The sequence below is a fragment of the Mesoplodon mirus genome, assembly GCF_964341445.2.
Source record: "Mesoplodon mirus genome assembly, chromosome: 9".
Classification (NCBI taxonomy): domain Eukaryota; kingdom Metazoa; phylum Chordata; class Mammalia; order Artiodactyla; family Ziphiidae; genus Mesoplodon; species Mesoplodon mirus.
The window spans coordinates 22,507,978-22,523,670 of NC_138985.1; the positions used below are offsets into that span (position 1 = coordinate 22,507,978).

The 15,693-nt window shown below is 40.8% G+C and overlaps 1 protein-coding gene across 2 annotated transcripts in view; it reads left to right on the forward strand.

The window, feature by feature from the left end:
- Positions 1 to 7,424: 7,424 nt before the first annotated feature.
- SLC26A4 (solute carrier family 26 member 4) overlaps positions 7,425 to 15,693 on the forward strand; it is a 41,447-nt gene continuing 33,178 nt past the window's right edge. The window contains exons 1-3 of one of the 2 annotated variants that reach the window (XM_082632287.1): positions 7,425 to 7,478; positions 9,212 to 9,396; positions 10,003 to 10,167. In XM_082632287.1, coding sequence (XP_082488413.1) covers positions 7,439 to 7,478; positions 9,212 to 9,396; positions 10,003 to 10,167 — 390 coding nt within the window. In that variant the 5' untranslated portion in view covers positions 7,425 to 7,438. Of the gene's footprint in view, positions 7,548 to 9,211; positions 9,397 to 10,002; positions 10,168 to 15,693 lie in introns of both variants that reach the window. The other variant, XM_082632286.1, reaches the window with a different exon arrangement.

Consider the following 15,693-nt stretch of genomic DNA (forward strand, 5'->3'; position numbering starts at 1 on the left):
CTCACTCCCATGGGTCTGCAACAAAGGCTTGCTCACCCTTCACAGCCTTCATCTTTCCTCCAGAGTCTGCCCCTTAGTGGTGAGATTCCCCTCTTTCTCCTCTTCTTTGGAGTTCTCTTCCGGGGAAGCCCTGCTGTTTTCTTTAGCTGCATGGCTCCAACTAGAGCCCTATCACCTAAGCAGCAGCTTCCCAATTTTCACTGATCAGAACTCACAGTAAGGAATCTGTATTACATCATGATCTATACACACATATCTCAAGTTTTGTAAAATAATATTTACCCTCACTACAGGTGATACACTCTGATATTTTCTCTTCTGTCCTATTCTATTCTGCTTATATTTTTTTAAATGATGATTGTAGGCCGTTAAATTATTTTACATTGCATACACGGTCTTGACCTGCAGGTTGAAACTGACTTAAGGGAAAGAGGAGGACGTATTTTAGCCTGGACTACACTTCAGTGGCTTTTCTCCCCTTACCTTCCCCTCCCCTTTTTAAATCCATCCCCGTATTTTAATCTTCTGGCAAAATGTCCCAACACAGGACATTTTTTAAACTGCCTTTATGCCACATTTCCATGAACATCTTGGAAATCTATTGCATAGCTGGTGAAGAGCAGTATGGGCATTCTCCTTTGTCCTCCACCCCCATCATCTTTATTTTTATTTTTTTATTAGTTTCTGCTTTATAACAAAGTGAATCAGTCATACATATACATCTGTTCCCACATCTCTTCCCTCATGCATCTCCCTCCCTCCCACCCTCCCCATCCCACCCCTCCAGGCGGTCACAAAGCACCGAGCTGATCTCCCTGTGCTCTGCGGCTGCTTCCCACTATCTATCTACCTTACGTTTGGTACTGTATATATGTCCATGCCTCTCTCTCGCTTTGTCACAGCTTACCCTTCCCCCTCCCCATATCCTCAAGTCCATTCTCAAGTAGGTCTGTGTCTTTATTCCTGTTTTACCCCTAGGTTCTTCATGACATTTTTTTTTAATTCCATATATATGTGTTAGCATACGGTATTTGTCTTTCTCTTTCTGACTTACTTCACTCTGTATGACAGACTCTAGGTCTATCCACCTCATTACAAATAGCTCAGTTTCGTTTCTTTTTATGGCTGAGTAATATTCCATTGTATATATGTGCCACATCTTCTTTATCCATTCACCCCCATCATCTTGCTTCTGCCCTCGCCTCAACTCTACAAAGCTTCTGGACCATGAAAGCAGAAATCTCATTTATTTATTATCATTTTATGGAGTATCTAGTAGGTGCCAGGCACTAGGTGTTCTGACATGAATAAGATGCACCACCTGCTTTCAAGGAGCTCATAGTCCAGTGAGGAGATAGATAACAATTCAATGGGAGGACCAACCGTAGCAGGGGTAACATTGCTTGGGAAGGGAGTGCACACAGGGGCACTCAACCCAGCCTTCGGAGACTGGGAATGGCTTCCTAGAGGAGAAGTCATCAGAGCTGTTTCCCTGAAGGTTAAGTCTCAGTTTGCCAAGTGATGGGAAGTAGGGTGGGGTAGAAATGTGTGTAGAGAGATGGCTTGGAAATGGACCATTTCAGAAGTTAGTAATAGTGGTTGAGCAATTCCATGAGCCAAAATTTGCCTATAGAGCTCTCAGGATTATCCAGAGCAGGCCAGGGAGATTCCCACAGAGAAGGAAGATGTTCTGTGGCCCCAGTGCAGAGCCACAGCCTGGCCAACCATGTTTTCAATCACAAAGGTGGATGGGGCAGTGCGGTTCATACGTTAAATGATGCCAAGTGCTGTGTACACAGTGGACTCTAATAGCTGTGACATGGCAATGCCCTGTGGCTCCTGGGGGACAGGAACTGTCTAATTCATATTTGTTTAGCCAGTGCCTAGCATGAGACTGGCACAAAATAGGTGGCCCTGTAAACATTTACTAAAGAGGACTGAGTTGCATTCCTGATAATGAATCATCTTTATGTATGAAAAATGGTGTTTCAAGCTGTGTCCCCCAAGTGTTCATAGACAAGTATCTTATAAGAATTAACTTTAGTTTTAGTTTCGTTTATTAAGCATCCTGTCCAAGGTCATGGAGCCGGTAAGTGGTGGAGCTGGGATTTGAACCCAGAGTCTAATTCCTAGGATCTTAATTTACAAACGATGCAGTTCCTCACTTTATGACTGATATGCTTTCCAGAAACATTATCTCTATGAAGTTATCTTTGTAAGGTGAATTTCTGGGAGGTGAACGTGGTTTGTTCATATGTTCATTCATCATTCATCATCATTCATTCATCTAATAACATATGTAGGCCAGCCATGGGGATTCAGTGGTTTGCTGACAGACATGGGTGGGTACTGACCTCACTGGAGCTCATTTTAAGTGGGAGACAGAGGAATTAAGTAAATAAGCAGATAGATAGAAAAATAATTACAGATTGTGCTATCTATTATGGTGGATTAAATAGGCTTGAATAGGGATTAATTTGGGGATGGAGTGTTTATTTTAGTTAGAGTGGTCAAGGAAGGCTTCCTGAGGGGGTGAAATTTAATCAGGGTCAGGAGGATGGAAAGGAGACAGCCGTGTAAGGAGCAGAAAGAAGGGTGTACCAGGCAAAGGTGCAAAGTCCCTGAGGTCAAAAAGAGCACAAAGTCCCTGAGGTCAAAAAGAGCACAGTATTTTCAAGGGAGGAACGGGAAGAATTCCAGTGTGAGTGGAGGAGGGGGCGGGCTGGGGGGAGTGAACAGGAGGAGATAAGGTTAGACAGGGCCGGGATTAAGATGCATAAATGAGTCACTCTCTGGGGGCCTCCTTCAATAATGCGCCCCAGGCACTTCACTTGCTCGCTTGCCTCTCCCAAGTTCCAGCCCTGAGGATAGATGGTTCGGCTTGAAGCCGATCAAGCAGGAAATTAGAGAGAGCTGCACAGATCTGAAATAAATATATATATTGTTTGGCTGCACCCGACCAGGGATTGAACCGGCGCCCCCTGTGTTGGAAGTGAGAAGTCTTAACCACTGTACCACCAGGGAAGTCCCCTGAAATGTATTTTGGAGCAGGAATCACGGGTAATACACTGATGGATTGGGACTGGCTGAGGAGCAGGATTGGGATGGAAAACCAAGCATCTCCTTTTGGACATGCCACATTTGAGAGGCCAAATATGGAGTTGGAGATACTAGAAGTGGGAAGGTCATTGGAGAGGTCTGGGCTAGACATAAAAGTCCAGAAAGCATCACTTTAGAGGTGATATTTAAAGGAGTGGGAATGCCTGAAACTACCTAGGGAGAAAGGGCAGATGGGGAGGAAAACGGGGCTGGAGTACTTAAAGGTCGGGGAGATGAGGAGGGGCCACAAAGAAACATGAGGAGGTTGGGCTCAGGAAGTTAGAGAAAAAGAACAATCTGAGGAATGTGGGGTCAGAAGCCAAGAGAGGAGTTGTTTTCTTTTCTTTTTTTTTTTTTTTTTTTTAAAGGATAGAGGGGTCTGTAGTGTGGAATGCTCTTGGTGATGGAACACAGACCATACTTTTAAGAAGGTTTGCTGTGAAGCAGAGTAGAGAAATGGCTGTACAGAGGCATAAAAGGCAAAGATAGAGTGATGGGAGGATTTATTTTTCTTTTAATATAGGAGGTACTAGAACACAGATGTGACCCAGTGGACCATGAGATCTGTGGTCCATGAGGTAGGGGAGAAACAACTAAAAGTGACAAGAAGGGGCAAGTGTAGACCGGTTCAAGGATAGAAATGGGAGGGCTGCTCCTTAAAGATAGGTGGGATATTTTCCCTCCATTTTCAAAGGAGAAAAGACAGACAAAACTGTGCAGATGCAGAGCGATGGGACATTTTGGTAAAAAGCCAACAGGCATCTCATGGAGTCCATGTTTTGGATGAAGTCTAGGATTCATCTCTAAACAGTGTCTATATAGAGCAAGGGGATGGGGAGCTTGAGAGAAGTAGGGGAAGTCTGAGTAGCTGTCTCGGGGTGAGGAAAAGCACACTTCCTGAGGAAATGAAATTGGATGGCCAGGCAGTTTGGAGTTCCCATCTGGGGCTTGCGATCACGAAATTTATGTGAAACTGGCCAGCCCAAATGTAGAGAACTTTAGTTCAGTTATCCAGCTGCTTGAACCCTGGCATGGAATAGGGTGATGCTTCGGTTTGGCCAGACTGGGGCTTTACCAGAGAAGACAGGGGAAGGAGAGAGAGAGTGAAGCCAGGAAGTTCAGAGTACTTGTGAAAATTCTGTGGACAAGGAGGCAAGTGAAGATGAGAGGCTGCCAAGGATGGTGGATCCGTTCATGGATTAGATCCTCCTGTGGACAAAGAAACGTTGCAGTAAGGATTCTGGAGTAGGTGAGTGGAGAGGCTAGGTGGCTGTAGGTGGAGAGCAGGAGGCTCAACGCTGAGATCTCAGAGGTGGTGCTGCAGTTTCTATGGATGGCAAGGTCCACGATATAACCAATATAACCACTGGCTGGGCAGCTGAGGGGTAGGGAAAGACTTATCGGGGTTACTGAGAAGCCAGAAATGCTAAGGATTATGAGATCTTTTTTACTTTTATTATTAACAGAAAGTTCCCCCTAGGCAGCAAGAAATCAATGCAGCCCTTTTAGTGCTTTTTTTTTTTTTTTTTTTTTTTGCGGTACGCAGGCCTCTCACCGCTGTAGCCTCTCCCGTCATGAGCACAGGCTCCGGACGCGCAGGCTCCGGTGGCGCAGGCCCAGCGGCCACGGCTCACGGGCCCAGCCGCTCCGCGGCACGTGGGATCCTCCCAGACCCGGGCACGAACACGCGCCCCCTGCATCGGCAGGCGGACTCTCAACCACTGCGCCACCAGGGAGGCCCTAGTGCTATTTTTAATCGTACCTATGGGGAACCTGCTCTCTACTTTCTATGGATACTTTTGCCTTCTAGCTGCTTCCAAATGTTTGCTAGCCCCACCTTTATCAATACATGCCACCATCCTACATAGGAAGGGTGCCAACACAAGAGATGCCATAGTTTAAATCAATGGCTTAGATTTCTTTACAAATTATGTAATTTCAAAATTGTTGTACCAAATTCCCTTATAATATGATTACAGTATATCTGAGTAGCAGTTGTGCTGAAATAGGATACTATGTGAAAACTGAAAAAGCCCCCATTTTCCAGGCCTCTAAGGACTGCAGAGCCCAGTTTAGGCAAGTGGAAGTTTGAGAAAGACTTGAAAAAAATACATAGGAAATAGGTTGTTTTCATTGCTTGCTCCTTCTTTTATTTTTTAATATTTAAAAAAAAAATTTTTTTTTGCTTTTGTTTTTGCTCCTTCTTTTCTTGTCTTCCCTTTGTGGCCTCACCTTTCTACTCTATGCTCTTGGGATGACTGTTTATTGCAATTCCTTGTTGTAATTTATATATGAAAATATTTGCATCAGGAATACAGATTCTTCTAGAATGAAAATTCTCTAAGGGCAGAGACTGTGTTTTGTCCACTCCCATATTCCCCCAAACCTAGAACAGTGCCTGGCACATGGAGGGTACATAATCAATAGTTGCTGAATGAATGAATGTTTATTGTGGGAAACTAGAAAATACATATAAGGAATATGAAAAAAATACCTCTTCAACAAATGAGAAGTCTCCTTTGATCCTAGCATATAGATAACCCAGTAAACCCATATTTTAGTAAATATCTTACTAGACACATAAATGCATATCTATGTAAAGGTATAAAGAAACGTCTGAGAATGATAAGCACTAAATTCCAGATAGTGGTTGATTCCTGAGGGTGGAGGGAGGAAAGACGATGTGAATGAGAAAGAGTATATAGAGAGTTTCAACTGTACTGGCGATAATTTATTTCTTAAGCTAGAGGTTGAGTACATGGGTGTTTATTATATTATAGTCTTTGCATACCTAAATTCTGTTAAATCTTTTCATATTTTTAAATGTGTATGACGAACACAAAAGTGTACTTTAACAAAAGTGGAAGCATGCATACTGATCACTATTTTGTGGTTTTTCCTTTTTTTTTTTTTTTTTGGCCGCTCCGCTCGCTTGTGGGATCTTAGTTCCCTGACCAGGGATTGAACCTGGGCCATGGCAGTGAAAGTGCCAAGTCCTAACCACTGGACCACCAGGGAATTCCTTGATCACTATTTTGAATCCTGCCTTTTCTCACTTGTTTCTTATATGCACTTTATTGTACTAGAGATAGGTAAATTATTAGTAGTAAATTATTTCTATGCGGCACATCAACTTCATTCCGTAGAATTACAGTATAATGTAGTTAACCACTTCCCTGTTTTGAAACATTCATTCAATAAATAATTTTGGGCACTCGGAGGCCAAGATATTTAGGTTGTTGCCACTTTTTTTTTTTTAACTGTTATAAATGTAATCCTTTACTAATGACCCAAAGGTCAAAGGGCTTGATTTTCTCTCACTGTGCGTGAGTAAAATGTAGGGAGGTAATATAGAGTAAGATGTGCTGACTACCTAAGAAGTATTTAATCAAAAAAAAACCCACAGGAGAAGGAAAGGGCTATGGACTGAATGTTTGTGTTCCTCCAAAATTCTTATCTTGAAGCCTTAATCCCCAGTGTGATAATATTTGGAGGTGGGAGCCTTTGGGAAGTAATCAGGTGGAGTCCCCTTATAAAAAGAGGAAGAGGCCAGAGCTCACTCTCTCTGTGCCATGTGAGGATACAACAAGAAGGCAGCCATCTGCAAACCAGAAAGAGGGCCCTCACCAGACACTGAAACTGCTGGTACTTTGATCCTGAAGCTCTCAGTCTTCAGAACTGTGAGAAATTGATGTTTGTTGTTTAAGGCAAAAAACAAACAAACAAACAAAAAGCCAACACATTATTCTCTTCCCCTGCCATGTACACAGAAAGGTTGAGATTTCTCCATACAGTGTGACATGCATGGACCCAGAAGCCACTTGGCATAGCCTTAGCGAAGGTGTTGATTTCCTAGGGGAGAGCCTATGCTATGTACAAAGGTCAGATTTTTTTTCTTTGTTTGGATCTAACTTCTGTTCCCCCACAAGAAAGGAGAAAGGGCAGGCAACAATGAGTGTGTTCCTCACAACACTGAAACACTGAATTCAGACAAACCCAGCCTGAGCCTTTGAACTGAATTGATCAAGTTTTTAATCAACAACTGACTTGACTTTGTTTTTCTTTTTTTTTTTTTTTTTTTTTTTTTGACTTTGTTTTTCTACTCACCTGATGATTGAACTGCTGATCAGTTGAGGCTGCTCCTTTGAGCAGGTGATAACGTGAGCTGCAATCATTATCCCAGCTGATTTGAATCATGTTCTGTATCCTAGCTAGTAAGGAAATGACTCAGGATGAGCTGTAAGTTGAAGAGATCTATGAAAAAGGCCTTTCTCTGTACCGTAGACATAAAGCATAACTTTTGTTTCTGAATTTGATCACTTTGGATGTACTTTCAGGCATGGCGTATGCTCTACTAGCTGCTGTTCCTGTTGGATATGGTATCTACTCTGCTTTTTTTCCTATCCTGACATACTTTATCTTTGGAACATCAAGACACATCTCAGTTGGTAATTATAAGCATATACAATTCTATTTGTTCACATTTAACGTGTTTGGGCTATATTATGTGTGTTCTGCTTCCATATGTTTGTTAATGTTTTCTAGGGAGATAGGGCCTCAGTGCTTTACCCGCTTTTCCTATTCAATGATGCAATGGTTCTTAAGTGTAAAGTGTAAGCTTTATACTTAATCCCCCTTTTTTTTTAATGAAGAGGAGAAAATTGAAAGATTGTTAAAAAATTGTAGCCTACCATCAAATCTTAGCATGTTTTGCTTTTCAAAAATATAATACATTTGACTCTCTATTTAGAAAGTGTTCTAAAATTAAAAATGACAAGGGAAAAAATATCTTCAAGAGGTCTTCGAACCTGCTGTTTTACTAGATTAACTTAGCTTTTACTAAATTATGTTCGTCAAATACATATTCATTGTCTTATTAAAGAGCATACTTATTTTAAGTCACTAATATTGGAAGACTGGCAAAATCGTGCCAAAACAATTTAGAAACTGAGCTTGGCTGTCCTTCTTGGTATGGCCCAAAATAGATTTATTTCCTGAACTTCCTAAAATTTGAATTTTCTTCTGCTAAAATGTTCTAGTAAATGAGTGTTTTAATGCTATTTTGCAACGTTGACATTTACACTTGAGATAACTTTCGCCTACATCCATCTGCTGGCTAGACATGTCTACCTGGGCAATCCTTTTGAAACAAATGCAGCCATCTACTACTATATCCCATATCCTTATCCTTCGTTGTATTTCCCCCAGTATCTGGCATATTGCCTTGTCTATAAAAGGAGATCAGAATGACGTTATTGACTAAAATAACTTTCTCACCTGGGAGAGTAGATCAGTATCAAATGCATGACGAGATGAGGAACACAGAAGCTGATTTTTTTCTCTTTGGTGTTCTATACATTTAGACACTCCGGGTTACTGGATTTTGGTACTGAGCCCTCCCAGCTGTTAAAGCCTTCCATGATCAAAGGATAGGACCATCATCATCATGGATAAAAACATCAGTAGTGAATGGAGCAGCTGCTGAAAGAAAAGTGCTTTTGAAATGTAGAATCTTACAGACTGGCATTTGATATGAAAAAGTTTGTCTTGGAAAGAGAAAAAGAGAAACTCTCCTCCCTTTGCTATGTCTTTAACCTAATTTTGATCAGGTGATATTGATCAAGGTCCTTATCTCCACAGAGATCAGGACGTTGGATGCTCTAGGAAATGAACTTACATGGAATAAAAATAAGATGGAACAAGTAATGACTCAGCTAGTATGCCATTTGTGCCAGGAAGCCTTTCTTGACAACTCCTCCCTCCACCCCCCATGTCCCCACCCATATACGTGAAGATCACAGATAGGTTAGACACCCTTCCTGTGTACTTACAAAGCAGCCTGAAAGCTGTATTACAGTGACCCACCTACATGTCTCTCTTGCTCATTTCTGGGTCATGAATGCATTGAAGCATGTACTTTTTAGCTTTTTTTTTGTGAACATACAGTATTTTCCCAATCACAGCTAATTACTTCACACATCTTTCTAATCCTACGTAGACATGTTGAGCCTAAACATTTGCAATTAATAATATTAAAAACTTTTTTATGGAGGTATAGTTGATTTACAAGTGATTAATAATTATTCATTGATAAGAGACTTTTCTTCCCCAGGACCTTTCCCAGTGGTCAGTTTAATGGTGGGATCTGTTGTTCTGAGCTTGGCCCCCGACGAACACTTTCTCGTGTCCAGCAGTAATGGAACTACACTGAATACCACCATGATAGACTCTGCAGCTAGAGATGCAGCAAGAGTATTGATTGCGAGCACCCTTACTCTTTTGGTTGGAATCATACAGGTAATGGGCTTACAAGGAATATACAGATTGGCATGATTTGTATTTGCAAGAATTAACTGTAAAGCATGTGGACTTAGAGATTCATTTAAAAGCAAAACAAATCAATTTACCGACCCCTCGCAGTTATTCTTTAAGTTATATTGTTTTAGGTCAGATGCTGAAATAGTCAGCGAGCCCCCACTTATTAAGGTTCACTTAATCATCAAAGTCAGAGACAGAAAAAAAAAAAAAAGACAGAAGAACATGTGTGATTCAAATGAGAATAAGAGAAGGGAAATGTGCCAGAACCCATAAAGAGAAAAAAAATGTTCTGGTGAGCAGAGCCATGGAAACTGCAAGTCACAGAAATAAGCTACATGAATTTTTCTTTTCTTATTACATATCTAGAAATACTTTAAGGTTCGTACTACACATGGTTTTCAAATTTAGAGTGGTGGAGGAGAGAGGGCATTAAGAAATTCAGATTTCTTTCCTACAAGTCTTTTTGTGTTATCGGCAGGCTACCAGAGCTTTAATTGGTGTTAAGTTTAATTCATTAATAGTTCAAAAGGGTTGATCCTTCTCCCAGGCAAACATTTAATTTTTCCTTCCTTCTTCTTATTCTAGTTGATATTTGGAAGTTTGCAGATTGGATTCATAGTGAGGTACCTGGCAGATCCTTTGGTTGGTGGATTCACAACAGCTGCTGCCTTCCAAGTGTTGGTCTCACAGCTAAAGATTGTCCTCAATGTTTCAACCAAAAACTATAATGGAATTCTCTCCATTATCTATGTAAGTGCTGCTTCTTAATCCAGGGATGGCTCACTTTTCCTCTTGAACTTGAGTCTGGAGAGTGCACATTCCTCCATGCCATACTTTGGGAGTCACTGAAAACATTCTTCTCTGAAAGAAGCAGTAGAATCAGGGGTAGCATTGAAAAAGGCAGATGTTGAAAAACATTGTTCTCAGTTGATCAAAATGGTTTCAGAAGGATCATTGCCCTTAAAAATATTAACGAAAACAAAGTGCTACAGTGAAGACTGGCCTGGGAGGTAGCAGACTTGAACCCCATTCTCACCTTTGCCTCTGCTAAGCTAAGTGACCTTGGACACATGGTGTAGGACAGTGGCTGAAAGCTCTGGATGAACGGGATTCATATCCTGATCCCATTATTTATTATCTGCATGATAATAAATGAATGGATGAACGGGATTCATATCCTGGATGAACGGAATGAACGGGATTCATATCCTGACCCTATTATTTATTATCTGCACTATTACATGAGCAAATCACCATGCCTCAGCTTCCTTCTCCGCAAAATGGAGTTGGTAGTAATATCTACCAATTAAGTTGAATAAGGATATATGAGAAGCACTTGGCCTAGGGGCTGGCATATAACAAGTACTCAAAAAAAAGTGTTATTTTGAAATTATTATTCACATCTCAAGGCTTCTTTTCTGTTTTATTTATAAAGTGAAATGATTGGAGATGTATCTCTAAAGCCCTTTTTAACTGTGAGAGTCCATAAAACACATAATGTAAATGTCTCAGCAATTATAGACGAAGAGGAACAGTAGATTCAGAGATGATTCAACATGCAAAAGAGATGCAAAAGAAGGATGTAGATCACACTAATTAGATTTAAAAGTTCTTGGATCTAAATGTATGTTCTATATAAAGCATGTTATCAATGCTTGAAAAATGGTGGTAATAGTAACATGATGTCACCCTAGCTTGGGGAGAATGATACAAGGCAAATACAATGTGCCAGCGTTAAGAATGAGTTTGAGTCCTTTAATGACCCATGTATTAGCTTCTAAAATGATGTAAGGCCATGCATACATATCTAAAAATTAGTGAGGTGGACAGGAATTTGCTCAGGTTCACAGCAGTGCCATAATCCCACATTACTCTCTCCATTCAACAGACATACCGAGTGCCTATTCCAGGCCAGATACTGTGCTAGGCAGTGGGACTAGGTAGAGGAGGCAGTTTAACATAGTGATTAAGATCATAGACTTTGTTTTGTTTTGTTTTGTTTTGTTGCGGTACGCGGGCCTCTCACTGTTGTGGCCTCTCCCGTTGCGGAGCACAGGCTCCGGACGCGCAGGCTCAGCGGCCATGGCCCACGGGCCCAGCCTCTCTGTGGCATGTGGGATCTTCCTGGACTGGGGCATGAACCCGTGTTCGCTGCATTGGCAGGTGGATTCTCAACCACTGGGCCACCAGGGAAGCCCCAAGATCATAGACTTTGAACTTCAATAGACTTGAGTTGGAGTGTTGGTTCCACCACCTATGACCCATGTGATTCTGGGCATGTCATATTTAACTTTTCTAAGCCTCAGTGTTCTCAGCTGTAAAATGGGAGTAATGAGAGTAGCTTCTTGTTAGCATTCTGAGGATTAAAAATGAAAATTTGTGTAAAGCACTTAGTACAATACTAGGCTCATAGTAAGAATTCAGTTCACTACTGTTATTTTCATTATCATGATGATCAGACCTCATGGAACTTACTGTTCACTTGCCAAGGACCCAGCCTATTAGCAGCTGTTTTTTCATTCATCATTATTTCTGTCATTGTTGATTTTTTTTCCTACCAAGACCTTGGTTTGCTTTGAGACCTTCTGACTGCCTTTTTCTGAGAGGCTGTCTCACTTTTGCAGTCCCTACACACCATATTTTTTGTTGCTTTCCTACTTTCTCTATCAACTGTTCATTCATTTATTCCTTCATTGTCATCCATTCATCTTTTCAATAAGTATTTATTGAAACCTGCCACGTGCCAGGCACTGTTCACTCCCTGTACAAACCCACTTACTCCTGAATCCACCAAGACACCCCGACTGAGTGTGCTGGCCTCCTCGTGTGAGCATCGCTAGGCCTGCATCCTCACAGATCACAGGAGGCCTAGGCCGATGGGTGACCTGGGTCCCTGGCCGCTGCTGGACTTCTGCACACAGGGGACAGAAATAGCCCTTCTGGTCTTCTAGGGCTATGTTTAAGATGAAGCTTGCTGCAAATCACCCCACTTTCAACAGAGACCAAAGTAAGCAGGAAACACTAGAACAAGGTCAAAAATAGTTTTTAAACTATTATGTGACTTATGTCCTGTTGAACATTATTCTTGAAGCCTCAGGTTAGAATGTGTTACAGAATTCTGCAAGCAATTCCTCCCAGGCCAGCCAAGTTGGATAAAGATACTTCAATCATTCTTGTGTGAGGATGAATATAAGCTTGCTCCTCTGGAAAAAAAAAAAAAAAAAAAGAATCAGCAGGTCTGGAAATAATTGCATAAGGGTTGAATGAGCCACTCAGTACCTGAACAGAGAATTCTGCTTATGATATTACCAGTTGCGAATATTCGTGAAAGAATCCTTCAACACATGCAGGGCAGCTGTGGATTCCTCCAGGAAAGACTGTAAGATTGTTGTAAGATGCTGTCCCTGGAATGTAGTTAACATCCCTTTTGTTATAAGCTTGTGCTCTGGATCGCCTGCCTGCTCCTCCCTCCAAAAAAAAAAAAAAAAAAGGAAATAATGAATACAAGTAATGGGAGGAGGAAATATTGGGAAAGAAAGAAAAATAGAAACTTGTTTACAAATGCCAGGGATGCTGGGTACAAGAGGCAGAAAGGAAAATTGGCAGAATTCAGAACTAGTAATACTCAAGTTACCAGGTAACTACTCAATCATGTAAGTAAATCACACAGTCCATTTCCAAGTGGTTATGTTTTCCTACCGTTCACTCTGAATGGTTTGTCTCAATAGACAAGGGAAGCCTTTCTGCTTGCTGACTAAATTGATGTTACCTCCCCATTTCTTCCCCTAATGAGGAGGAAGACCACATGGAAAAGTCCTGCCCAGATGGTGAGAGTTTTGAAAGCTACCACTAAGCTCGATCAGATTCATTACTTCGAATCTATTGCAGTATGTAAAAATGAAGCCATTATAAAAGGAAAGTAACATTTTAAGGGTTGATCTTATATATGCAACAGAAGTTCTGGTAGGAGGAAATGCCTGACAGCAAGGGCTGATTATGAGGGATTTGTTATATTCATAGAGACAAGATGGATTAAAATAAATTTGGCACCAAAAGTTAATCAGTGAATTTCCTCATATGTAATATCAGGTATAATTTTTAACTTAAGGCTTCATATACCCAGAAGGAAGAAATTCTGTAAATGAAATGATTCTAAAATTCTCCAAGCGTGGTAGGAAATATAGTAAAATATTACCCATTCTGAAAAGTTTCATTATCTTGATTTGAACTGGTCAGAATACTAGGCTGAAATATGGAATCATAAGTATATCCATATTTTAAACACATTTTAGTAAGTATTTTATTTTATTTTATTTTATTTTTATTTATTTATTTTTTTGTGGTACGCGGGCCTCCCACTGCTGTGGCCTCTCCCGTTGCGGAGCACAGGCTCTGGACACGCAGGCCCAGCGGCCACGGCCCACAGGCCCGGCTGCTCCGCGGCACGTGGGATCCTCCCGGACCAGGGCTCGAACCCGCGTCCCCTGCACCGGCAGGCGGACTCCCAACCACTGCGCCACCAGGGAAGCCCTAAGTATTTTAATAGTAAACTAAATTAGAATTACTTTACAGTGCTTTCGTAAACTCTCATTTCTGTATCTTTGAGTACAATCTGACTACTTCAGTTTATATGGGTGAATTTTATTTCCACATAGGTTAAGCTTTCTATTGTAGAACTCTTCATAAGAGATTCTGAGTAAAATCAACTATACTCCAGTATAAAATAAAAATTAAAAAAAAAAAGATTCTGAATAACTACTCAGTATAGGCAATTAATATATTCATATGCCTTGTTTGATGCAATTGTGTAATATAAACTGATTTTGGTTTTTGCAACTCATATTACATTTTTTTTTTTTTAATTTATTTATTTATTTTTTTTTGCTGTACGCGGGCCTCTCACCGTTGTGGCCTCTCCCGCTGCGGAGCACAGGCTCCGGACGCACAGGCCCAGTGGCCATGGCTCACGGGCCCAGCCGCTCCGCGGCACATGGGATCCTCCCAGACCGGGGCACGAACCCGTATCCCCTGCATCGGCAGGCGGACTCTCAACCACTGCGCCACCAGGGAGGCCCATATTACATTTTTAATACACCACGGGTGCTTTTTCTTCAAAGGTCTAAGTGACTCTCATAGATTACATGGCAATCCTGTAGTGATCACTTTTGTAAGGTGAAAGTTTTTAGGATTGGGATAGGTATTCTGATTGTTCTTAAGTTTGAATATTTCCATCTTGCATTGAGAGTAAACCTTTATTGTATAGACAATTAATTGAAGTATTATATCTAGCTCATGAATTAATCAGGGTCATCATCAGAAAATTGATTATATAAAGGGCCAGACAGCAATACCTTCAAGACTCTGAGTTGTATAGGGCTGTTTACTGCTATGGTAAATGCCTTAAATTCTTGAGTTGTTGTGTCCGCTTGTGGGAGTAGTTTTTTTTTTGTTTTTTGTTTGTTTTTCCTTTTTCACCCTGCTATCACTTGCGTCATCTTGTTACTATCAATATCTGCCTCTAGCAATTTTTACTGACTCTGGAAAGCAGACAAAGTAAATGTGCTACTGTTGTGTTTAAAGCAAGGGCAAAAATAGTGAAAGTCCAAGAGGCTTCCTACAAGTCAGATTCTCGAACTCTTGTTCAAGCACTTGGTGACATGTATTTTACTTGCACAGTAGCTTCTCCTCTCATTCCCTTACTCTTGAATGTTTTCCAAAGAGGTGGAGGTTGCTGGCAAGATGACTCGTACATTACTCAGTGAGCACTATACCTAACTGTTACCAGATTGTTGTTATAATTATTTTAAGTAATATTTTATCTTCATATAAAAATATATCTAGAAAAGGACTCATTCAAAGAAAGGTGACCTTCACTGGGAGATTAGTCGTCTCGAAGAACTGAGGAATACCTTCTAAAGTCATGCCTTCTACAGGACTGAAGTTCCTATAACAAAGATATTAGTGTTCTCCTCCGGGATTCTTCCTTGCTAATCTCCCTTGATTCCCAGAAACCTCCTATTTACAAAACAAAACTAGTTTTTCTTGAGCTGTCTTGTCTGTCCACTTGGAAAGAGTTAGTTTTATTTAAGTCACCTTAGTTCAAGTTTGAACTAAGTACCAAATTAATTTCCAAAAATGTATAATTGACCTATATATCAATTCAGTAGCTTTTCTTTGCCATAAAGAATGGATCAGTCTGTATGTATCTACATAAGAAGAATTTTAGGGATTTTTATTCTCACCTGTATCATTCAGGTTTAGTGAAGAGCTTTACCT